Below are 24,867 nucleotides of genomic sequence, written 5' to 3'. Positions count from 1 at the left end.
CCAAAATTTTTTAATGTAAGTAATGTTGGATGAGTGGTATCCTCCTGACTCTCAAAGATACCTATTTTGGTGCTCAAATGTAATAAATAATTGCCAGCTAAGAATGCTTTTCTTCAGAAATACTCACTGCATTTAGGTTAGATTGTCAACAACAGGCTAAGAAAGCATAAGCTGTTGTAATTGTTTTCATGATGCTTTTTCAACAACAAATCTTGCATCTAAAATCTGACTACTCACAATTTCTAAACCAGATTATAAAGCTAAACCCACGCAAACCCTTAATGGATCAGGGTTTTATTTCCAGCGCTGCAAAAACTTCAGTTGTGGCCAAGTCTTATCAGCTATGGTGGCAGACAGATTATAGAAGATGTGCCACGGATAAGTACGAAGCACCACCAGCTTAAACCAATTACACACTTAGCACAAAGTTGTCAAACTACAGACAAATGCCAAACCCTAACATTTAATTTCTACAATGCTTATGAATCTTAAGGAAAATTATACTGAAAAGAGAGCCTGTAATAAATGCAATGACTCGGAGAACATAAGGTGGAAGGAACAGTATTGGGAAATGGAAGCTTTTAATGGTGTATAAATAAGAGAACCATGCTCACTGAAGAATTACCATTAAAGAATCGACACCGTTTTTTATTTTACTGTAACTCAACGGTTCAAGCTTACCTGCACATATTCATTGGCTGACATACCTACTAAGTTATACCTTAAATTAGGCCAGCTGACAGTACTTTCTTACGCAACATGAAATAGCGTAAGCACAAAACTATCCATAGCTGTCCTAATTACTCCTTACAGGCAGGAAAATGTGTGATAAAATGCACGTTTTGTGATTCACTTCCTCTGGTTTACTTGCTTCAGTGCTGTTAACCTGTAGCTTCTGATGGTCTTCCACAGAACTCTGGATAAAAAAAATCTAGACAATCACTGTACCATTTAAGGCACATAATTAGCAATTATTTCATGCACACTTCACAATAATAATCTGTTACATACTAAGGGGAAAGAAACATTAATGAGCTACTTCTGGTGCTGCTCTGTGTACTGTGTTTGCATAATAATGAGGTCCAATCTGCTGGAAAACACAGAAAGGACAAATTAATAAGGTCGTCATTTTTGTCTAATGATGCTTAATACAGTTTTAGCAATCTGCTCAAGACAAAAGACGGTCACTCAGACATAGCCGATTATGCATTCGCGTGGCAGATGAAATCTTTATTAAACAGAATGATGAATCTGATTAACATGCGATAACAAATATACAGTCTGCGAAAATGACCGTGCCACCTCCTGCAAGCATCCCTCACGTCGACTATTAAGGCTTTACTCAGATTGAGGTCAGACTGGTATTCCCGATAGGCGCATTAAGATAAAAGTTTGCCAAATGTGGTAACATGATGAGCAAAACAATATCCTGTTATATAAAAGCTACTGCCTCAACAGCTGACTGTCTAATCAGTGATAGCAACAACTCCTTAATAAGTTTAAAAACTTAATTGTCAAAGTTTCGTTCACCTTTTAACATGGAGAAGAATTATATTAGCTCGGCTCGATCTTAAAGCATTCTGCTTCTGAAGTGCTGTCATCTACCAAGTTGTTCGAGTTGCACAAAGACCACAAACATGAATACACAATTATTTACAGTCATTTAAGGAACATAAATAACAGTATGAACTTATATGCCACTGATGTCACATAAAGCCTGAATAACCTAATGGAGGTTTCTAGGTCAGTGGCTAGCATGTGATGTAATTGAATTTGTAGAAACATAACAACAAATCTAAAAATCTTATTTTCAGTATAAATGTGTAATTTATATATAAGAAAGTAGGTTCTCAAGAAAAGATTTACAAAATTCAATTTGATAATCACACCTGCAATTTAACTCATGAAAATACAGCATTACCTCTAGTGGGTTACCAACCCTAGAAGTAAATCTCAGATATCAAACCCAGTGATTCTACATTAAGCTTGTTTTGCTACATGATTTCTATTAGACGAATAATTCCCCATCTTCCAGAACCAACTGTACTTGATTTATAGAGAGCACATGACACAAAGTACTTTAAGATGACATACGATACCTCGTGACAACATACATGATTTAGCATAGGGTAGGCAGCAGTACAGACTACAACGTTAATTTCACTACCAATATGTTGCTCAACAACAGCAGGATTTGGTATTCAAAGATACATAACTGGGAGCTAAAACTGACTCAATCACACTTCTTCACTTTAATGCATGTGTGTTTGTTCTGGCATATGGCAGCGTATAACAAATCATAATTTTATACTCCCTTTACTCGTTCTACATGTCTTCATTTACATTCACATACTCCCAATTAAAGAAAAACAGACACTTGATTTAAAGCAAGGAGATGATAGAATTAATGCTGTATTTACTTCTAACATCATTCATTCCCAGCCCATTCCACCTTTCTAAATAAGTAACATTACTTTTACCAAAGAGAAAAAAAGAAGAGTGGGTTCTCCTCAACTCTCACATTCAAGTCACCTGCCATATAAATCTAGTCATGGCACATACAGCTTGCAACAGATCCAAAGGAGAGATGTCAGTTCTGACAATTGTTTTACAGGTCTGTTGAAGATAATGGGATTTTTTTTTTCCCTCGAGTCTCTTTGAAACAAAGACGTGCATTAAGAGATTAGATATGTTTCTACTGAAAGCCACCAGCTTGCAGAATGACTCCCTAAAGCCAGATGTGGTCTTTTTTAGCCTGAGTTGCTCTTCCCTAGCCTAGGAGCTTACCAAGATTTCTTTCCACTGGATGGAAATAGAACATAAGAAGAAAAGAGACATATTCAGGAAACATAACAATTAACCACATCTTTCTAAGTAAAGAAACAGAGGAAGTTAAGAGCTGCAGGTAGGCAAAGAGCACAACACTTGTTTATGTTACACCAGCAAAAGCACATGCTTGTAAACCCAATACCAGCTGATTACACATTTGTTCCTGCTGCACCTGGTATGAAGGGCAGCCTTGACCCCCTTCCATTGCCTACATGGAGAGCTGCATGAATGGAACTGCTGACACTGTTCAGTTTGCACAGCTAGTATTGAAAAACATCAAAGTGGAATTAAATTTGATTCTGTATCACAAATTAAATTCAATTATCTTTCTACCCACAGTATAAATGGAGGAAAATTCAGGAGATAGGTATCCTGAGGTTATTTGCAAAGTTCATTCAGGATGAATCCTGTTCTTTACCTTAAAGCAAAGCATTATTAAATGTACAATAAAGTGTACATACCTTTCTCATCTGGATTTCAAAGAGTTCTATTGACTCTTTGCTAACAGTGTTTGCTAACCTTATTGGAAACACAATGTATACAATTTTTGTCTTGTTGACTCCTTTAGACCTTATCCATGTTAATTACTCAGTGTCTGATTAATATTTTTGTGTGTGATGCATGTCTGATGCTTTGTTCTGATTTTCCCTTCATGAAAGACGTGGATAGCTGCTGCCTCTTTTCCTATCCATCTTCATAAAGCATAATACTACAGACATTGCATCAAATTAGATGTTTTAAGGTATCTGAATTCAGGTTTTCATATCAAAAATAATTTCAAATCTATGTAGTAGAAATCAGATGAAATAATATATAATTAATCTAGGTAAAATTTTCATTCTATCTTTAAAAGAAATGATATTTTAGTATTTACAATCACTCAGTAACCATTCTAATGTACAAAATAGACCAATTTACTTACCCATGACTGTGCTTTATTGCTGAAATGAATAACCTTAGCTCCTATCAAAGGGCACGGAGACACTGACTGGACGAGGCAGTTCCTGCACTGTAAGTAACTTGTCAGAGAATATTCCTTCTCATTCCAAAAAGCATTTAAAGATAAACTGGCATTCGTGCCTTTCAGAAAGAAAGAAAAAAATGCTTTACATCAGCAACGAGAGATATTCTAAAAAAGTTAAGAGTTCCTAAGATGCACTTCACAATTCAAAACTTAATTTTCATATTTTAGCAAAAAGTCACACGATAAGGAATTCTTACTCATCTCTGCAAATTCAGTATCATTTAAAATAGAGCCTTTGTGACAAAACCTACACACAACTGTGCCATCCTAATAGTAGAACTGCCCATGCACTTGCAAATACCAATACTTTCCTTCTGGCTGCTGTCACCTGAATGTTGCTAAAGGATCACACACTGTAGTCTGATACCTGGCTTCATTTCCTATCAAACACTGCAGCTATAGAGACTTACTTTATATATCCACTGTGGCTGGGTATGCACCTCTAATTCGTAAGCTTTATTTGGTATAAGGAATGTGAACAATTCTCTTTTTGCTATTCTTATGATTTCTTTTTGATCAGAATATTATGTAAGGACACGAGGAATTTGGAATGGAGAGGAGCCTGCTGTCCATTGTCAGCATTTGGTTAAACATGAAGAGTTCCACAGATCTCGGCAGAGTTCTGATGCTGGCTGGATGGAGCTGTGAGCAACCTGCTCCAGAGGGAGAACCAATGCAAACTACTACCACACTGGCAATAAAACATAATATTGTAAAATGAATTATTTATTAGCAGAAACATAATGAAGCAAGATGATAGAGAGCTGAAGATCAGAAAAACGAACTCAGGGTTACACAGCAACAGGTAACTGAAAAATCAATACCAACATCTGACACAAAGAAAGCAATGACTGCAGCAACCACACTTAGCCAATGGGTAATGAAAGAAAACAAGTAGTGGGTACATTTTATAACTTGGTATCATGTCGCTCAAAAGGAGGAAATTTCCTAATAAGGAAAATATACAGAAAAAGATTTAGTACAGCTTTGAAAGTTTTATATAACAATTTAATGAAAAACAGGTTACAGTCTTTTTTGAACGCTCAGATGTTTCTCTTGGCTCATAAACATTTTCCAGTAAAAATATCTGCAAAACTTCTATAAGTATATTGGAGAGTAAGTATCAATGGGGCAAAAGACTTGTACTGGTCCTCTCTATAGAAGGAAATTTCATATGTAGATCAAGAGATAAAAATACGTCACCAAAATCAGGAGTAGCTGGAGGAAAAGCTGGTATTTCTTTTAAAACTATAGGGCTTGACAAATGCTAATGCTAAAAATCAGTAAAATTTACCTTTGCTTTTCACTGGCATCTGATAAATCTTCAAAGTTTCTTTAAGATGACTGAGACTTGCAACATCTGAGATGACCAACATCACGTTATCGTCATCTGAAGTGACATCTAGTTCACACGTACAGTTATTAATGGATTCCTTACTTCTTACATGAGTATTTCTGAAGAGGTTCAAGATTATTTTCAGCTCAATATCACCATAACAAGTTTTTCTCAAAATGCCTACAATTTAGAAAGTAGGGTATAAGACTTACATATATACATGGTTTTGAATGCAGCACTGTTCAAACATACTGCAAACTTTCCACATTCACAAGATGGTAATTTAGGCCCTGATCCAATACCGCCTTAAGTCAGTGAAAAGACTTCTATTAATGTAAATGGACCTTGGAAGACGGCCTTATTTAATTTTATTTTTTTTAATGCATCCAAAATTTGCTTTTCAACAGATAGTTTTCCTTTTGCTATAATTCCCAAATTGACTAAGGAGTTTGAATTCATTTTGGATAAAGTCACATATTTAAAATTTTCTTCAAGCCATGGCAGATTATTATGTTTTAAAATTCTCATCAACTGACATTTGAAATTCAATTTAAACAGCATTAAACTTCTTACTGACAATGGACACCGTGGTAACTGTTAGCAATAAAGTACCTCAGCAATTCTAAGTGATTTTATTTAACACACAGGATTGCATCAAAAGCTTTTCTTCTTGCTACTATCTCTTCTTTGATGCCAGTTCTGTAACTGTTTCACCACTTAATGAGCTTGTAGGGCCATGAAGAAGGGATGTAAGGATCGCATAGCAGAGTGGCTGCTGTAAGCATAACTCTAGGGAAGAAACGGGTCTCTGCTCAACTGTCTCAACCTCAATCTTTTTATCATTTCTAGCACCATCCAAAAAATCCAGCATTCTGGCTTTCTTTCAAGTTCCAGAGATGTCCTTCAATGCATGCAAAGTCTTCCTACCTTACGGTTTGTAAAACCGGGACTAGTTAAATCCACACTAAAACAACTATCATAAGAAGATTCCTACATTCTCCTAGAAGACAATGATTTCATATATCAAGTGTATTAAGCACCTATTTCTAATTGTTTCTGCATGTAACTGATGACAACACCCTATAATTAAATCATTACCACATTTGGCCTAATAGACTGAAAATACAGGGCGTTTTTAAAAACTAGGATAGTTATTACCAAAATCAGCTATTAGACTTCCCCAAAGTGAAGAACATCACAAAAATAGTAGAGGCAATTTTAGATCACATCTAGTTAACATTTCTTAAAATGTACCAGCGGAGGGCAAAAAATCAAGCTGAACTAATATGATGTAGGTTACACAGTGAAGAACAGCAACGTGATCCTAAGGTTCCAGTTCGTCAGTAAAACTCTTGATGGCTTCATTACAACTCGTATTAGTTCCCTAGAGTTACTGTGCCAAGATACTACCAACTGGTAGCAAATTAACACTTAATCCTGAGAAGCAACACACTCCAGTGAATGGGCGACTGTGTTACAAATAATCTCTTTCAGCCTTCCATAATGCCAGGACCAGTTGCCTTCAGTTAACTCTTTAATGCCACTCAGATTCCCACTGTATTTCAAGATAAATCAATATATCTGGAACAATCAAGATTTATCAAGCAAGATAAATCTGTCTGGAAAACTACAGTAAGAGTAATTTATTTTCACTGAAATATCACTTAGAATTTCCAGTAGAGAAATTAACCAATTATTCTAAAATACCCCTTCAGTATCCAACATTGTGAAATAAGGTGAAGAATCCTACAGTTCCCAACCTGGAATAAACAACCATTTTCATAGGTCTTACCTTCTGCTTTTGGTAGTATTTCTGCTCCGCAGATAATACAATAAAGTCCTCTCTTGCAAGGCTGTTGTTGGTTTTCCTTCTAATAAGCCAATATACAAGTTAATGTGAATAGTCCTTTGCATATACTAGCATCTATATACATTTAAGGACTTTAAATATAAACACATTAATAAATTTGTCAAATCTACTTGAGATATGGAGTTGAATAAATTTGAGCGTTTCATTTTTATCATTTATATTAACTCATAACGTAGTAAATGCTAAAATCATTTAATCTAACCTAAATAGAAATAGCTTCGTATAAAATGAGATATTTTACAGCCAATAATGCTGCAGACTATCAGAGATTTAGACTGGAATTTTGCAGAGGAATCTTGAAAAATGGTCGACAACTCTGTTTCAATATGATTATGTTCTTATACTGCAAGTCATCGAATCATTAAGGTTGGAAAAGACCTCTAACATCATTAAGTCCAACCATCAATCCTGCCCTAAAAACTACTTTTGAGAAATTGGAAGCATGGCTTATATTGAGGCAGGAATCCCATCTACAACTGGTTACGAGATGGAATCTATATGCTGGCAATAGCTGTGGCTTCCATCTATGCTAACAGGACTTGTTAACACTTGGCCTTTTTGTTTCACATGAAAAACAAGGGTTTCTATTGAGTGTAAAGACCTAGTGCAAACCACGTAGACTACAAATACACTTCTGCTGTGTATTTATCCGTGGATCATTTAAAGATTATATAATAGACTGTATTTCCCCTGCAGCTCAACATTCAACAGTAATCGCTTCAACAGTGATATTTATCTACAGGGTACCTTTTTTTCACAGGTGTAGCCACTTGCCCTAACAGTAGATTTTCTTCTTCTGTACTGTCTCTGAACTTTCAAGCCTTTAATAAAGTCAAGATATTATGATTAGACATAAGAGATCATACCAACCTAAAACACACAAGAAGAATTTTCAGCAATTTAGCTTTTCTACATTTGGGAAATCAAACAACTCAAGGGAAGCTGGTTCATTGATTTCACTTCCCTTGCACTTGCAGACGGGCAGTAAGGTATTTAATTTAATATTCCAAATTGCCATAAATTTTTTAACAAAAAAAACCAAAAACAAATATTCTTACCCACTGAGATATTGAATGTTATAACTAGTTAGAAGGATCAACAAAGATAGAATATACATTACATGGTTTTTACACCAAAAGAAACTGCCCCTCTTCCTCTTTTTCCTCCTCTCCCCCATTTCCTGTGTTCTGTCCAGAAGCCAGTCCCACAGAGAACTGCAACCTTCAATCAATTACTTAAATTCAAATCTAAAGTAGCTATACTTATCTTTAGGTATGTTTTATGTTTAAATGGCTCCCAACATTAGAGCTTGCTTCTACCCTATCAAGTGGGAGCATGGATATAGTTACCATCATTACCTGACGACTATGAGAATTCCATAAACCTAAACGTGATCCTTACATGGCACCAGTAAAAGAAAATGCTTAACCAAATAGTAAATACTGCATAATAATACTTGTTACAGAAACTGAACAATATTCTTCCCATCCTTGGACCTTATTTTATAAAGTTGTATTTATTGCATAAAGAAGAGACAGTTTAAATCACTTTGACATGAACATATTCACAGTTATGTAGAATGCTATTTAGATGAACTTCTGTGGAAAATGACCAGTAAAATTTTACTCAGCTCTCACTCAGAACATATAAATGGCCATAAAACAGTTGTAAAAACCTTGCATCTGCATATTAATAGATGATGGAAACAAACAATCTTTTCTTGAAAATCACACCTGACATTTTATTAAAGCAAAATCTTGGTTGGTGTTTTGATTGCAGTAAATCAAGGGAATTTTTAAATGATTCAAAAAAAAAAAAAAAAAAGCAGACTGAGGCAGATTTAAAGTTAGTTATGTACAAATTTACATTGTTATATATGGCATAGAAAATGTATATGAAGGGCAAATAAATGAGTCCTCATTTTGATACGAGTACATACAAAATCTGACCCCCAAAGATTACATCCTTCCAAAAGGAAATTTTAAAGAAACCTCAACTTCCGTATAAAACGAAGAAAGATTAATTTAGAAGTCTATCATCAAATATCCAAGTGTGGAAATGCTACTATTGCACAGCTTCTGATACACTCATTTCAACAAAAGAAATGTGAGGGAAGTGATTGCTGAAGAACATACACCTATTTCAGCATCCATTCTCAAGCTATGGTATTACTTGATCTGCAAAGCTGCCGTTACACACATTTAATTTAAAAAAATCCTAACAAATGCAGAAAACCCTAATTTTATATGGATTTTTTGCTTTCTGATGTAAACTCAACTGTTTGTGTTTAATGGCAGACTAATAAAATCTGTAAGACTCAGACCTCTTCACCGTAAAAGCAAGAGAATTTCCACACACGATACCTGTCCTTTGGTCACATAATTAGGGTGAAGAATCTTATTTATATCTACAGATAACTGCAGGGTGCATAATTTGCACAGTGAAAAACAAAACCAACGTGATATATTGAACCTGCTAACAGCAGATGAAGTAGAATGTGAATTGGAAAGCAATCACTGCTCTGCAGTGAGGCTATGCTGTAAAGACTGCTCATTACATTTCCTATGGAAGCTGTCACTATGTGCTAGTACTGTCCAGTAAAAATGGTGACACACCTTTATTTCGTGATCTGGAAAGACTGATTTTCCGTTTTTTGGTGTCCACCTCTTGAGATTCTACCTGCTCTGCTTCTTTTCCATTAGTCATCTTTTCAATATTAGCTGCACTATTCTTACTGATATCATTCAGCATTGTTCCATGTAAACTTGTGTTTCTGCCATCATCATTAATCATTTCTTTTGGCTCACTTAGTGTTTTTGAGGGATTGATTACAAAAAGATCATCAGCTACTGTGGGTCTTCCATATTCAATCTGATTCTCATCTGGATCTAGGGGCCTCGTTTTCTGTTCTTCTGATTCTGCATCATCATAGAGCTCTGGTGTGAAGTAAAGACTTTCATCCTCATCCTCAACTTCTGCAGACATGTCTAACACTGAAAGTTCAGGTTCCCCTCCTACTGAAGGAAGCTCACTACAGGACTCAATTTGAACCTTTTGCTCATCAAGATGCTCCTCAGCAACTGGAGCCTCTGTGTTTTTGACTGAAAAATCAGTTGTTTCCAAATGTGATTCTGGTATACTTGGTTTATGTTCTAAAGTGAATGATGACTGGCATTGATTTACACCATCAATAAGTTCACTAGCACTGTTCACATTCTTTCTTTGTTTGCTGCTTGCTGTGGACACGCAGTTCGTGGCTGCAAGCAAAGGTGTTGAAGTCAGTGGTTTAAAGCAGCAGTGCTCTTTCATAAAATCAGAATTAGTCCAATCACTCTTTTTCTCTCTCTCTGTTTTAGTTGCAGGCCTTCTGGGTGTGGAGTCCATATGTTTTCTTCTTTGTGGTGCATTGTGAGAATGACTCTCCACATCAACTTTCTGGCCACCTGTGAAAAATCACAACACATTAATTAATTGTATATGCCTTCCCCCTGCTGATTTACAGCATGTTTAGCACATCAAAATTACCACTGTTTTATTAGGTTTGCAGATATTTTATAATGCTCATTAAGATCCAATACAAACAAAAGCCCAGATGTTACAACTATCTTTGCACATGAATTGTCTTAATGAAATCAATAGATTAACTGGCCCATGTAAAGTGAGAGCATATGTACGATTGGATTTAAAAACCTGTATTTTTTACTCTTTATTCTCTTACATTATTTACATCTATCTTACTAGAAGTGAAATGACAAGCTTTTCTAAAATTGAGGAATGGATGGATAGTTGCTTGTAAAGCTGTTATATATATATATACATACACACACACGGGGTCTCACTGTATCTAAACAGCAGAGACAGCTTGAACCAAAGCAACAATTAAACCTTGCAATAATGCTCAAAATCACGTTTCAAGCATATTTTAAATTATCTTCATATTTTTCAATGACAAAATCAATTTAAGTGGAAGTAATTTTGATTGCACTACAAACTTTTCAAACATTATCAATTGCTTTAAGAGTAATTGCAGTATGCTGAGCACAGCTCATACACATAAGCAGATAATTACTTTCCATCATAGCATTTCAATACTTAAAAAAAAATATTTGCTTATTCCAAGAGAGATACGACCGAACACTTGAAATTGTTAATGAAGCCTTTTTTCCCACCCCACAGGAAATGAACATACTTTGTTGCATTATTGCTGTGATATTACTTGGCTGATTTGATGGTTCGGGATTAATTGAGTCGATGGTTGTAGTTAAATGAGTTCCTGGGACCAAACTTTGCTCCTCAGTTTTAACAGGAACATCTGGTGACAGGTGAATAGTTGCCTCCTGTTGAGAAGCTGATGACAGCTCTTTTGAATTTAAAGGTACATGGAAAAATTCATTGCTACACTGTGACGAAAAATCAATGCCTTTCTGGTTTCTTTCAGCAAATGCATGTAAGGATTCAAGTGCACTACCAAAATTTTCATGATGCTGGACTTGTTGACGAATCCATTTAGATAATCCTAGTAGGAGGAAAAAAGAAGCATTACAACAAAACTACAACATATATGCCCAGTTTTATTATTATATATGCTCTGCGTTTATGCCTGGGTATTCATTTTTCTTGTTATCAAGAATTATTAAAAAGAAACTTAGAGTATAGTTATTTATGACTGTACTAAAAAGGTATGACAAAAACTAGAATTTAAGTAAATCAAAGCCTTTACAACTTTATTTCAGATTAAGCAAGATATTCAGAAATAACCACAACTGTCAATTGCAAAAAAAATATAATGCGATACGCTTTCATAAAGCAATCATTTTTACAGCTCTCAAATAGCAGAATAGATACGAATGTATCTAAGGAAGCAGAACGTATACAATTTGAATGCATTTGTTGTCAGAAAATGGTTTGACTTGTATCGTGGCAGCTGAGCTCCACCTGCTGACTAGACAGCAACATTATCTGTTGACTCCTTTACAGATGTCTTTTCCGAACAGATCAGGAACAAAGACAATGCATTGTCTCCTAAGCAATTTCTTTTCAACTGCAGATTTTTAGTTTCATGGCTATACTTTGTTACCTCCTACAATCATATTTCTGTAATCTTGATTTGTTAATAGGAACTTTCCCAAAAAGATTTTCTTTTTTTAAACAGCTTACCAGTTATGTACTTGTTAGGGTTATTCCGGAAGCGGTCGTCAACTAAGATAAGGGCACCCCAATCACTCCTATGCCTTATACACCTACAGGCAAGCAATGAAAAAAAGAATGTCTTTTATATAACTTGAGGCCATATAGTAAAAAAAAAAAAACTGTGGGGATCAAACAGAAGAAATTGTAAAGAGGCAGCCTGCTGGGATATGCCAAAATCTACAGAGCATCTTCCTACTCCCTTGCAGCAAAATAATGTTCACTCTGAATGCATGAATGGTACTACCTGAGTATATCACAGAAGCTTAATTTTCCTTCATTTCTACTATATGGAAACAAATTAAAAACAAACAAATATTCAGCATCTAATCAAACTACATATTTGTTTTCTACTGTTAACTGGACAAATTAAATACTGACAGGAAGAAACGTAAGAATAAAAGAGAAAAGAAAATTAACTCCAGTGCAATGGCAAGCATGTGGTTTTTTTAAAAATCAACTATGTATTTTCATAAAGCAATGTATAGTGGTGTAGATCAAAGCAATAGGTGATACTGTTTAGTTTGTAGCTGAGGTTTTATAGATCTACAAAAATATTCCAGTATTCACTTCTCACACGTTGACATTTTTAACATTATTTGGATTTCCATCCTGCCTCCCAATAATAACATGAGTGAAATATGGAAAATAATCTGTCAGTGATAGTTCAGGATTATTACCCCCATTGCTTAAGAAGTGGACAATTTTTGAAGATGTTTACAAACGTACAGGAAAACACAAGTGTATCAGTCAGGGCTTAGAATGGGAATGGTGACATTGGAGAAAAAGTAATTGTTTATATTTGAGATATCTCCACGATGAGAAGAGCTATCACAACTTTATTCAGAAACAGATTACTTCCCACTTCTCATTTTTTCATTGCACGGATAAGGGTTAACTCCTAGTTTGGATGAATGACACACGCTGGAGAGACATCCTGCACTTTTAGGAGAAGCAGCACTGCAAGGAATTCATTGCATGGTGTCACCTGGCCGTACACACCATCTGTTCAATTCCCAAAGGCTGCTATTTCATTTCAAAGACTCGTGTTACTTCATATACTGTAAGAGCACTGAATTAAGAGAAAAGTGCCAGACTGAGGACTAGCATGCTTCTGCTCACTTCCATCCCTGCAGGCATCCACAGCAACTACTGTTTGTGCATCTACAGCAACTACTTCCTGTGTCCGTCACAAGAAGCCATACTCTGATTTATAACAACTTAGTAGGCTGTTCTGGTTTTGTAAGAACTGCCATCATTTGCTGTCATCCTTCACCAAACCTCAGCCAGGAAGGATTTAGTCCAACAATAACACACACTATTTACATGTTTATTTCAGAATGGAAGTCTATTTCTTCCTGTTAAATTTTGACTAGCACAAGTTTATTCACATGACAAAGGATACAACAAGCAATTTCACTAAAGCTAGAATCAAGTTAAAATTTAATTCACAGTGACAAAGCTTCAAACTTATTTCTTACTGCTAGCATTCCACCACTTCTATTAGTTTTTTTCTTAGTTAATTATAAGTAAGGGAAACTTAAGATACCAGCAACAGGATTTTACAATAAGATTTTATTTACTTAGACTATATTGTCTCAAGTTTGTTTCTAAACCTTCATTCGTATCGCTGTATGTTGTCTGTGCCTCTATCATACAGATGTATAATATACATAAATGTACAGCATCTACATTAAGTGCAGCTGATAGATAGCTATGTCTACATATAGTAAACTCTGTCGGGGAAGGATGAACTAATTCTGTCCTGTTAATAAAATTTGAGGGAATTATTTCATTTGAGAAAGTAAGCTATACCACTTCTAAATGTGGAAAGAGATCAGCGAGCATGATAATTGAATTGACCTTTAGCAAAGGCCTGCAAAAAACCAAACCAAAACAAATATTTATCCCTTTCAAAAATACTGTAGGCTAAACATTACAAATGTTCTAAGCTCACCAAGAGTATAATTAGTACATTTGAAAAGACCCAAGATTTTTTCATTTGATTTATAAGCTCAGTAATTATTCCTCCTCTGCAAATGCGTTCCTTTCTGTCCATTTGGAGTAACAACAAATAAACCTGCAGCTTAACTTTGCAGAATGAAAAATGAAAATTCTGAACTCTAACAATGCTCAAATGCACAACAGACAAAAGCAGACAGCTGCCAGTACAGAGCAGCTGAATACCTGATTTATGCAATATAAGTTTTCTCGTCTGTTTTACCCCATGTTAATAATGAGGAATCAATCACTGAAGATATCACATGCAATAAGTTCTATAAATATGCATGTCCTAATCACACTAGATTCATCTCACCTTCCCAGGGCCTGATTCAAAGCCCTGTAAGCCTGGATTTCATACCACTGGCTCCCTGGTAAAAGGCCTCTTGTAGTTTTGTGTTGATCATTGTACTTCCTCTTTAATTCAACCTAAAAAAGAAATCACAAAATATTGTTTGCGATTATGATTTTGAAAAGAAAATATTCTAAAATGGAAAAGGAATCAGAGCCTGATTTAATCAGAGGATATTATGAGGTAAAAAAGAGAGCTTCTTAGATAAAATAGATTAGAAACAACATCGATTCCACAGAAAGTCTTCCAAGTTTTGTCCACAGTTATCATTTATCCACAACTGCGATGCACTAAAGACTTCAATGTCTTTGCCAAAGTCAAAATATGCAACTGATTCATACCTGCAGTTCAAATGGACCAAGTACAATAAACTAGAAACGTATCATCAGATCTGCTATGAAGCAATTGGAATTTGAAAACATTCAGGACAAGTTTCACAACACAGAAGACTGCACCTGTATTACATAAACACTTCAGGAGCGCTTTAGCAACAATGACTTAATACACAGAACATTTCTAACCATAAAACGTTTGAAAGGTCTCATACCCATGGCCAAGAGAGTCCCTTAACTACAAGGCTCAAGTTCGCAATCAGCGGGTTATGAAGTTGGGAATTCCTCTGTTGTGCCAAAAGGAAACGCTGGAAGCTCCAGAAGACAGCAGCTCTATAACCTATTTTGCTGCAGAACCCCCTGAATGTTGGTTGCCAGTAGCTGTACTTTAATTATTAACCAGAGTGCGTGCCAGGACACTGCCTTATTACCCAGCATCAGTACCCAGCAGGCACAAACTGCTCTAGCCACAAAAGAATGAATTCCATCACGCTCATCAGGACGACCATTAACACCTGTATTAATCACAGATCACATGAGGCAGACCTAGAGAGTTCTAATATTTACTCAATCTTTCAAGTGCAGAAGAACACACTGTAACAGCACAATTTCAAGCAAAAACAGAGGGGCCATGTAATTGGCTTAAGCTGCAACAGTATCCCCAGAGTAAAACTGCCTTGTGCAGGCTGCTTACGATCTCAGCAGAGTTACTGGGCTTCCTGAGCTCTTGCTGCCCACTACCTTTTGCTGTATGATGCAATATTAAGCTACTCAGGACTTCAGGCTGGAAACTATTTAGAAGCAGAGGCCTCTCCCAGCTGCTCCAAAGGCAGCTCTGACAACAACTGGGAAATACATTCCTCGATTCCCTTTTCTGATCATCTGGGCAACGACACTTGAATTGCCTGACCTGAACTGGAGCAAGAATTGGTTAAATGAACATTATGCACAGTTATAACACATAGCAAAAGAATTTCTCATGACTGTGGGGGAGGTGACGGTTGTGTTTGTTGGTGGTTTTTTTTTTTTTTAAATAAACAAAACTACACCAAAAAGGGTCCTTCCTTTGCTCTTTTGTACAGTATTAACCTTTCTAAACTGACAAGTGAAAGGACACGCTTCAGGAGAGAAAACAGCAGACTTCTAACCTCTTCTGACAGGTAACTTTCAAGTTGGATTTGGATAAGAAATTTTATTTTATGTACTTATGCCCTTTAAATTGCCTGTCAAATTTACAAATTCAATCTTTACAGCCAGAAAATAAATTCAGTTTGATTTCACAGATTTAATATTTGTTCCAGTCACCCTGAATTTATTGACTGGCATATGAGGTCTCCTTTGTAATTTTCAAAACAGAAGATGATTTCTTCCGAGCAGCTTAGGAGCTTTAATACCATTCTTTAGGAAGGAACCAAAGCGTAACTGAGCATTTCCACATTTGTAGGTGCTACTTGGAGGAACAACAGGGTACTCCTCAACATTTGAAATGAGGTTGGAGAATTTCACTGAAGTTTTTAAAAGCCTAACCAATGGCAAATGGGAACAGGAAAAGGCAGAACAGCCAGATCATCTCCACTACGATGTATGATCCCGTAAATAAAATACACTGTTACTACAACCCAATACATGTTAGCATTATGGAAATGTATACAACTTGTAACGCCCATCAACAACGGCATTTTGTTTTTCAAATGATAAAAAGTCAGTATTTGCCTTGGTCTTTTCTATCTTACTGAATAAAGGGTTAACAGAAAATAAACATCGGGTTTTCTCACTTTGACGATCATGTCTCAGCATGAGATGACAACTTACGTTGCTGAGAGTTCAGTTTTCATTATGAGTCTACGAAAGGTAAAAGGCCAGGGCATGTCATTTTAATGCAATCAGAATCTATTTCATTGTATAACTCTTACATTATCAAACATCAAATCAACGCCCGATTCAAAATGACATGTTGCATATGTGAAAAAGCCAGTCTCTCCTGCTAGCAAATATCCTAAATGTGCAGTAAACCACAGGCTAGAAGGGATTAGTTAAAATGTCAAAAGACAGCCTTTTACTTTTACCTGTTCATCCTTAAAAATATACTCTTAGCTATCAGGCATGCTTTACAGACAAATAGCTTCAGCAGGCAGCAGCAGAAGGCCCGTGGCAAGCTCTGCCATCTTGTAGCTGTCAGACAGATTAGGCTTTGATCTATCTGGGAGGTCACGGTCACATTCACATTTACTGAAGTCTAACAGCATTATACCTGCTAACCGCTCGTTCTTTTAATGCTTAATTAGTTCGACATCTTTCACTACAGAATATCAACTGAGAAATAGCAACAAAAAGTAAATGCCATGAACAAACTTTCCTATTCATGACTTGGAAAAATCTTTTGAGGCAATTTCTGCTACTACTCCAAAGAATTTTTGAATGTTATTGGTTTGGGTTTTTTTTTTTAATCCAACTTAGTAAAATGAGTTTGCTTTTTTTTTTTTCCAACAACTGCATTGAACATTCTCCAATTCTCATTATACTGCATTTTAAGTGCTGACAACTCAGGAAAAGAGAATAAACAGCAGTACACCACCTGAAGAAACCCAGATTAATTCATATGGTACGTAAATAAGTAACAAAGTGGGTTTATACTGTAGTTAATATGGACTGTATTTGTCAGCCTATGACATGAAGCTCAGAAGAGTAGAGATTGTTTCTGACCCCCAAAACAACGTGCAGAAACCTGCAGCCTTTCAGCAGTATGCCAGTCTGACCCAGATGTATTCAAAATTAACACAACGTGGCTGTATCTAACAGCAAGATATAAAAATAGCTACCTATTATGAGCTGATTGCTTATACAGGAAAAAAAAAATAAAATCAATGGTTAGACAAAAAAACACAAAACCAGAAGAGGCATTTTTTCTTTCCTTTCTTTTCTTTCATTTCTGTAAACAGAATTCTGCTCCTTTCCAATGTCTGCTCTTAGATCAGCACCCAGCAATGCAGTACCAGGCTAAGGAGTCAACTGCTGGAAGGACAAAGGCAAAGAACCTGAGAGCTTTATGGGTACACACACAACACACACGTAGGCAGGGACACAAAGACACACGTGGAAACTCATGCCCAAATCTCCTCAGCTCTCCTCCATGGAAATAAGGAAACAGAAAGTGGGTATGAATATTTTCTGGCTTTTCAGTAACTTCTTTATCTCAGGACAAACAGTAATGGAAATGAAGACTACTGTCTGTATCGTGCAGTGAACTTCACAACACGCATTTCTGTTTAACATCTAATTCCCCACCTCCTGAAAACCAACAAAAATTCAGGTGATCACCTCATTCCTCACTTTCACCCGTTGTCCCCTAAAAAGACTTAAAAATGGTTTTTAAGGGAATTTGCCCTCTTAAAAACCTCATGCATCTCTCCCCCACCTGAAATAGCAATAATCAGAATTCTCCAAGAATATGCTTGCCATCTACTTTCCTCCTGACGAAAGCCAAGTAATCATAAAAATCATGCAAGTGCAGGAAAATAAAAACATGAAAACCTTTTTTTTTTTTCCTTTTACATGTGAGAACTCATAAATGGAAGAAGCATTAAATGGAACAGATTTTCCCTCCTCGCTTTAAAAGTAGTAACAACATCTGAGAGATTTAAGACTAAATAATGCATGTATACAGACATGGGCGAGGCACAAGATTCACTTATCTAAACACAACACCTTAACTTATCAGCCCATTATTTTAGATGAAAAATATTATAGTAGGATATTATCTTCAAATGCTCCAGACATTTCAAGTACAAACAGTTTTAACATAACACTATGAAATAAGCAAAAACCTCATCACCTAAAGTTTATTAGAGCCTGTTTACAACTATTACTTCTTAAGGCCATTCTAACCAATTCACATATCTAAATATTGCAATCAGATACATAAATAACACACTATCCTGCTTTCACACACAACACATTTAAAATAAAAAAAAGAAACAAAACTGTGAGCACAGTAATACTGCATACTGTGAAAAGGTTGATAGGGGCTGGAAACAGTGCTTAGTGCTGCAGCTCCATCCTGCACAAGTCTCTTTACCAGGTGAATCGCCTCTCCCCTTGCAGGGGCTTCCAATTCAAACCAACAGTTCTGAGCAGCAAAGCCACACCATGGCATATCAGAGTCTACTAACTGGCCAACCCTACCTTCAGGGAAGAAAAGCAGCAGTACCACTTTATGCAAAGCTGTATTTCCTCCCTTATGTGCTCACAAATTATTTTATGACTAAATGCTTCCCAAGTATTCTCGCTCTTAATCCCAGCGTTAAAGAGATGGGAAGCTTATGTAATGCTGCAACCTCTGAACACTTTGAGTATTGTCAACTACACCATGTGGCATCTCCGAGATCCTGGAGTTTCACGGTTTGACAAACCTTGTAGCACATTCACCCCAGGCCCATCTACTCATCTCAGTCTTGTAGGCTTGGAGGGACTGTGAACAAGTGACTTGATTAAAATCTAATGCAACCAAAACTCTGCTCTGAAGAGAAAATTCAATCCATTTCCACTGAAGCAGAAGTGAAAAAAATCAAGCAGCTTCCCCTGAGGTACAACGTTGCTGTGTACGCTCGGTGCTGCTGCGGCAGAGGTGAAGTGGTAAGTGTCAGTCATCCTTACAAATCCCCAAGGTGATAGCTTCACTTTTAAAGCTTTCAACATACTTTGACAGTGAAGTAAAAACTTAAAGGTCAACGCTACTTGCTAAGGATAAGATAAACACAAGAAAATCACTTCGGAATTTTTTATGGATCATAAAAGTAAACTATTAAAGGTAAAGGAAAAGTTTTGATTTGTGGTATTATTTATCCAAAGGCTTAACTTCCAGATATATTCAGAGATGATTTCTGTAATCTATGGCAACATATTGACATTAGCCTTGCACCAGTAGAAGAAAAATGCCATCCAGCAGCCTTACAAGTAAAGCTGAACTGAAACATTACCTTGCTTAGCCACAGGAATGCTCTATTCCACAGGATTTTGCAGCTACTCCCACAAATGGAGCCTCCACTTAAGAAAAGTGCAGATGGCTTTGACTTTCTACAACCATTCTTGTTTCAGGAAAGGTGGGAAATGAAAGGCTTCTGTGATATTTTCCTGCTGATGTAAGCAGCTACCACACCATCACCTATTTACTGCATTGCCTGTGAAGTGTTCCAGCAAGGCAAAAGAAGACCTCACCTCTACCAAAACTTTGTTGAAATGGGACAATCTCAAGGAAAAGGTTTATTTTTAACATACACTTCCACATACATATTTGGTAATGGAAGTAGCTCTATATCCTGATCTTTTCCTTTGGGGAGAAGAAGAAAAGTGATGGAGGCGCACAATACCCAGAGCCAGCCACCTTGTGAATGTGCGACTCAGCACATTGCCTTACTCCTTCATAAGCAACATCAGAGCAGACTGAAATATTTACAGTGTAGTGTTGCAAGATAGTACCAGAGTTGGCTGATTTTTTTTCTTACAAAATTTAGAAGTATGTTGCCCCAGTAAGTGTATAGATTTAACACTTAAAGGCTTACTGCATAATATTGCACATTCCAATGCTTCATTTCTTCCTTGCGTACTTCTTGTTTTAAGAAGCTACTTTACAATTAAAGCATAAAATAAAATTGAGTATGAAGTGTGGCATGGAAGAAAGAAATGTAAGTGTACACATACAAGAATGAACATACATTGCACTTTTACCCTACTCAGTATGTTCCTCTTAGAGGACATTCAATAAATAAAATACTGCAACCCATGGCTTTCCTATGAAAGTGCCATTCATTTATCTCTTAGCTCCTTAGTTTATAGTGATGGAGTGAAGGAGGAAGTAAATACAGATCAGGTTTAGAAAACCATTAAGACAGATGATCACACACACACAAAAGACCACTTTATACAATCATTTAAATCACATTGATGTCAGGTCATCTGAAAATGATATCTCACACATTTTAGGCTTTTATGACATCAAATTTGACAGGAAAGATAAGGCAAAGTTTCTCAGAAACATCTGAAATGATACAAATATGTCAATTTTTTTGATCCCTCCAGAAGAGAAAGAAACTTCAGCCCTTACAGCTGCTTGAGGTTGCACGTAACCAAGAAAATTGTAATTGAAATTCTGTTACTTCACATTCTACAAAATACGTTGCTGGAAACAGTGAAGAAAAAGTATGCTATCATAGTTCATAATCACAGTATGGCAGTGATGGGAAATACTTCTCATTAACAGCAAACTCAGCTACAGATCTTGAGTCGTGTCATTGCACAGGAAGCCCAGCCTTATCAAGTTTATTTCTTTTGCGCACCTATTGCTGCTAAAGGGTTTGACTGTGCTTTCCTCTCTATTTTGCTAAGTTCTCTTTGCTGTTATATGATTATGTACACTCTACTGTACTACGATCAAAAGCATCTGGAAAGGTGGAAGTGAAGAAATGCTCTCTGGGAAAGTTAGCTTAATGCTTGCACTTCAGAGCCGCCCATTATCAACATTTCATAGCGAGTTCCTTTATTTCCAGGTCCCCAAGGTAAAAGCAGTAAATTATGACTTGAACTAAACAAGTCACACTTGGCTCCAAAATCAGATTTTCCTACCTCTAGTTTCAGGTCCCAGAGGTGGGCAGAGGAAATCCTGGTCACAGCCAAAGAAGTCATTTTTGGCTCCGAAATACATTTTCCTGCTTCACAAGAGCCAAACCCTACCATTGAGAGCACCGTAGCTTTAAGCAATACTTCAACATTTCTTTTATATATTTTGCTTTAGCAACTTGATTCTTCAGCAATATGAAACCATTTTCAATCATACAGAATTACAGGTTTGGTCTCTCTTTCTTAACACAGTATTGTTATTATGAAGTACACTTATGAAACCTAATCATTGCTTTCTTCCTAACACTGACAGAGAGTTTTAGACTCTCCTCTTTGTGACAGCGAGTAAATGTAAGTTATCACATGCTTAAAATCCTTAAGAGAAGCAACTGGAAAAGAAACAAAATTACATTCCTTAAAGGTTCTACACAAAATAATGCAACATACAAAAGCAGACAGTTACTGAAGGAGACCGAACGCTCTCCTTTTAACACCTGAAGTTGTAACATATATTTACAACACACATATGGAGAACATAATATTGGATATTTTACATCATATTTGGTGATGAGTTTCTTGTCCAAGAATGATGTCTGGATCCAAAATGCTACAAGTCAAAATATATAACAGGAATTAATAAATAGTATGTTAGCATCAGATAACATGTACGTAGGATTACGCATCTTTTTTTGCCACATTATTTATGTTCTCTAATATTACCATTCACTGGAATTAGCATCAAGTTACAAACCATAAAATATGTTTAGAAAGCAGGTTGATCACAGACAAGTAATATTAGTGGAGATGAGCCAACATCAAGCTGCCAACATAAAATATCGGTCTCCAAAGGCACAATTCAATAAACCCTTATGACTATGCATAGTCATAGTAGTATTAAAGGATTACTCACACAAGTAAGAGCTATGTGCAGGAGTAAGGGCTTATAGAGCTGAGTCTTAAGAAGACTTTTAGTAGACTTCTACTAGCCCAAAAAGCAGACAAGCAAGTGTGGTTTTATGTAGAGAAAGCACTTTTTTGTTTTTACCCCAATTCCAGAAGTATCCCATGAATTTTCCTAGGGAACTGTTAACCATTTGCATTTTCTACTTATAAAGGGATATAATTCCTAATCTTATCAGTTTCTTCAGTACATCTACCAAGCATCAGTTGCTGTGTAAAACAATAGATGCAACTGTTTCCACAGGTGTTAGACCTACTTAGCTCTAACTTGACTTGCATAACTGTTTAGAATTATCTCCTCAGAATTTAAGCACCATACTAATCTTCAAAGCTGGAAGATTTGAATTTTTCAGTATTTAGCCTATCTTCTGATTTAGCTAGCCACGTATATCACAAGAGCAATCGTCTTAACTATCCTATGAACTCTGAACCATTTCATTTAGGAACTCACATTTCCTAAAATCCTACAAAAAGAAAAGAAACAAAACAGCGTCCTCTAATATTTTAAAATCTGGATTCTTCTAATTCCAGGAGAAAAAAGGATTTCAAATGAAGAAATTGTACGTTCAATGAAGACCAAACACCCTAAAAGAAAGTCACTCACTTGTACCTGCAAGAGAGAATTCCTGTATTCTTACTATGACAAACACAACTACTATGCCTTGAAAACAATACTGAATAGGAAAATGTATTTTAATGAAATGCTGCAATTATCCTTCATGATAATTGTTATAAATTATTTTCACTGTTTAAAGCAAGTATTTGAACATCAACTTATACTTTAAAACCCTATTCCCATCTCAGTGTCAAAGGATTAAGATCTAATTTTAATAAGAATGGAAAACAAAGCTGCACCACAAACAGAACGGTGCAAATATCATTTAGCTCCAGCAATCAGATATCACACTAGTTTTACATAAAATTTACTTTTTTTTTTTTAAATGATGTAGCACATACTTTTTTATGCCATTTTTATTACATTTGTTCCACTCCATTGTGGGAAACAGCACTACAGCTTTAGCATGCTTTCTGTGTAGCCTTCCTTATCCAGCTGACTACATGAGCTTAAGTGATAAAAAAGCACACAGTAATCCAGAACTTCTTGAGGTACTCACTAAAAAAAAAGCCTTGGACCAAACAGAGCATTATTCAACTTGCAGGGAAGTACTGCTAGTTGGATCTCACTTTGAATCCAAGTTGTTGAGCAGAAGATACATTCACAGTAAGAACAATTTCCCCTAACACCATTCTAGCAGAACTACCACACACCAGCCAGCTCCTCAGATCTGATGCTGAGAGACCAGTGCATGCCCTTCTCTCATTTAGAATTGATCAGTGCAGTGCTTTGTGCATCACTGTATCTAAATATATGCATACAAACCTTTAGCTGTGCGCAATTTGGCAGCTACTGTTTCTACCCTTACTTAAAAATTTAGAGGTTTTCTTCAGTCTGATTTAAAAAAACAAAAAATAGACAAACCTAACATTCGTATTTTGGAACTGTTATCAATAATGAGGTGCACTGCCCAATTTCTACTATAATACATATTTGGTCATATCCAAAAGAAAATCAAAAGCAGTATTTTTAACCTTAAAGAACATAATCCATTGTGAGCATAATTCACCATAGACACATGCTTTTCAATTCAATTTTGTATAATTTAGAATACAAAAATATTGACATTCTGGAAATCATTTAGAGCAAAATGTAACAGTTCCAGCTCTACTACAGACCAAGTGTTTCCAAAATATCATTTCAGAGAACACTTCTAAAACAAAGCATTTCTAACTCTAGAAACTGTGATGAATTTTCTTTGAATGTATATGTTTTTATACTAAAGGACAGGGTATTATGTTTTAGTAGAAGAAAAATGTTATGGCTGAATAAGCGCCTCAAGAAAGTTATGCAAACATTGAGAGAACACCACACCAGGCAGCCACTGCTAACATAACCCTACCAGTCCTCATAGGATGTGGGTTTTTCCTACCAAGGCTTTAACTAGGCACATGCTGTAGACAACAAAGAAGTCTTTGGCTGTTCACTTAAGCTCAGAACACATCTCTAAAACCAAAGCAGAGGCAGCTTGAGCTTTCAAGTGCAGACCTATGGTTTTCTTGTTTGATTTGGAATTATTAATAACAAGAATCCAGCTGTTTCTGATATTTATTCTGTGATACTTGTTTCTTAGTTTCACAAAGAAGTCTAAAAATGCTCTAAAAGGTACACAAAAAGAAAGACAGAGACAGTGGCCATCATACTGAGAAGTGCCAGCCGTGAAGCATCGTGCACTTAGCTTTTTTTTAGTGATCTTCCATATGAGTTAATAATATTTATTCCTTTCATTAAGTAGAAAGAAAGTCTAG

General features: G+C 36.1%; 1 protein-coding gene across 7 annotated transcripts in view; it reads right to left on the bottom strand.

The window, feature by feature from the left end:
- BRIP1 (BRCA1 interacting DNA helicase 1) overlaps positions 1-24,867 on the bottom strand; it is a 95,361-nt gene that overhangs the window by 36,327 nt on the left and 34,167 nt on the right. For all 7 annotated transcript variants that reach the window (XR_016459246.1, XR_016459249.1, XR_016459248.1 and 4 more), the window contains exons 17-24: positions 14,564-14,676; positions 12,217-12,299; positions 11,249-11,575; positions 9,675-10,502; positions 7,807-7,880; positions 6,982-7,060; positions 5,148-5,369; positions 3,752-3,909 (exon numbers count right to left, since the gene is read on the bottom strand). Coding sequence is in view for 3 of the 7 variants with exons in the window: in XM_031591518.2 (XP_031447378.2) it covers positions 3,752-3,909; positions 5,148-5,369; positions 6,982-7,060; positions 7,807-7,880; positions 9,675-10,502; positions 11,249-11,575; positions 12,217-12,299; positions 14,564-14,676 (1,884 nt within the window). In the remaining 4 variants the exon portion in view is untranslated. The remainder of the gene's footprint in view (positions 1-3,751; positions 3,910-5,147; positions 5,370-6,981; positions 7,061-7,806; positions 7,881-9,674; positions 10,503-11,248; positions 11,576-12,216; positions 12,300-14,563; positions 14,677-24,867) is intronic.

Source organism: Phasianus colchicus, chromosome 21, assembly GCF_987193195.1.
Source record: "Phasianus colchicus chromosome 21, bPhaCol1.hap1.1, whole genome shotgun sequence".
Taxonomy (NCBI): Eukaryota; Metazoa; Chordata; class Aves; order Galliformes; family Phasianidae; genus Phasianus; species Phasianus colchicus.
Note: the sequence above shows the minus strand (reverse complement) of the source record. Positions and strands in the feature narration are given on the sequence as shown.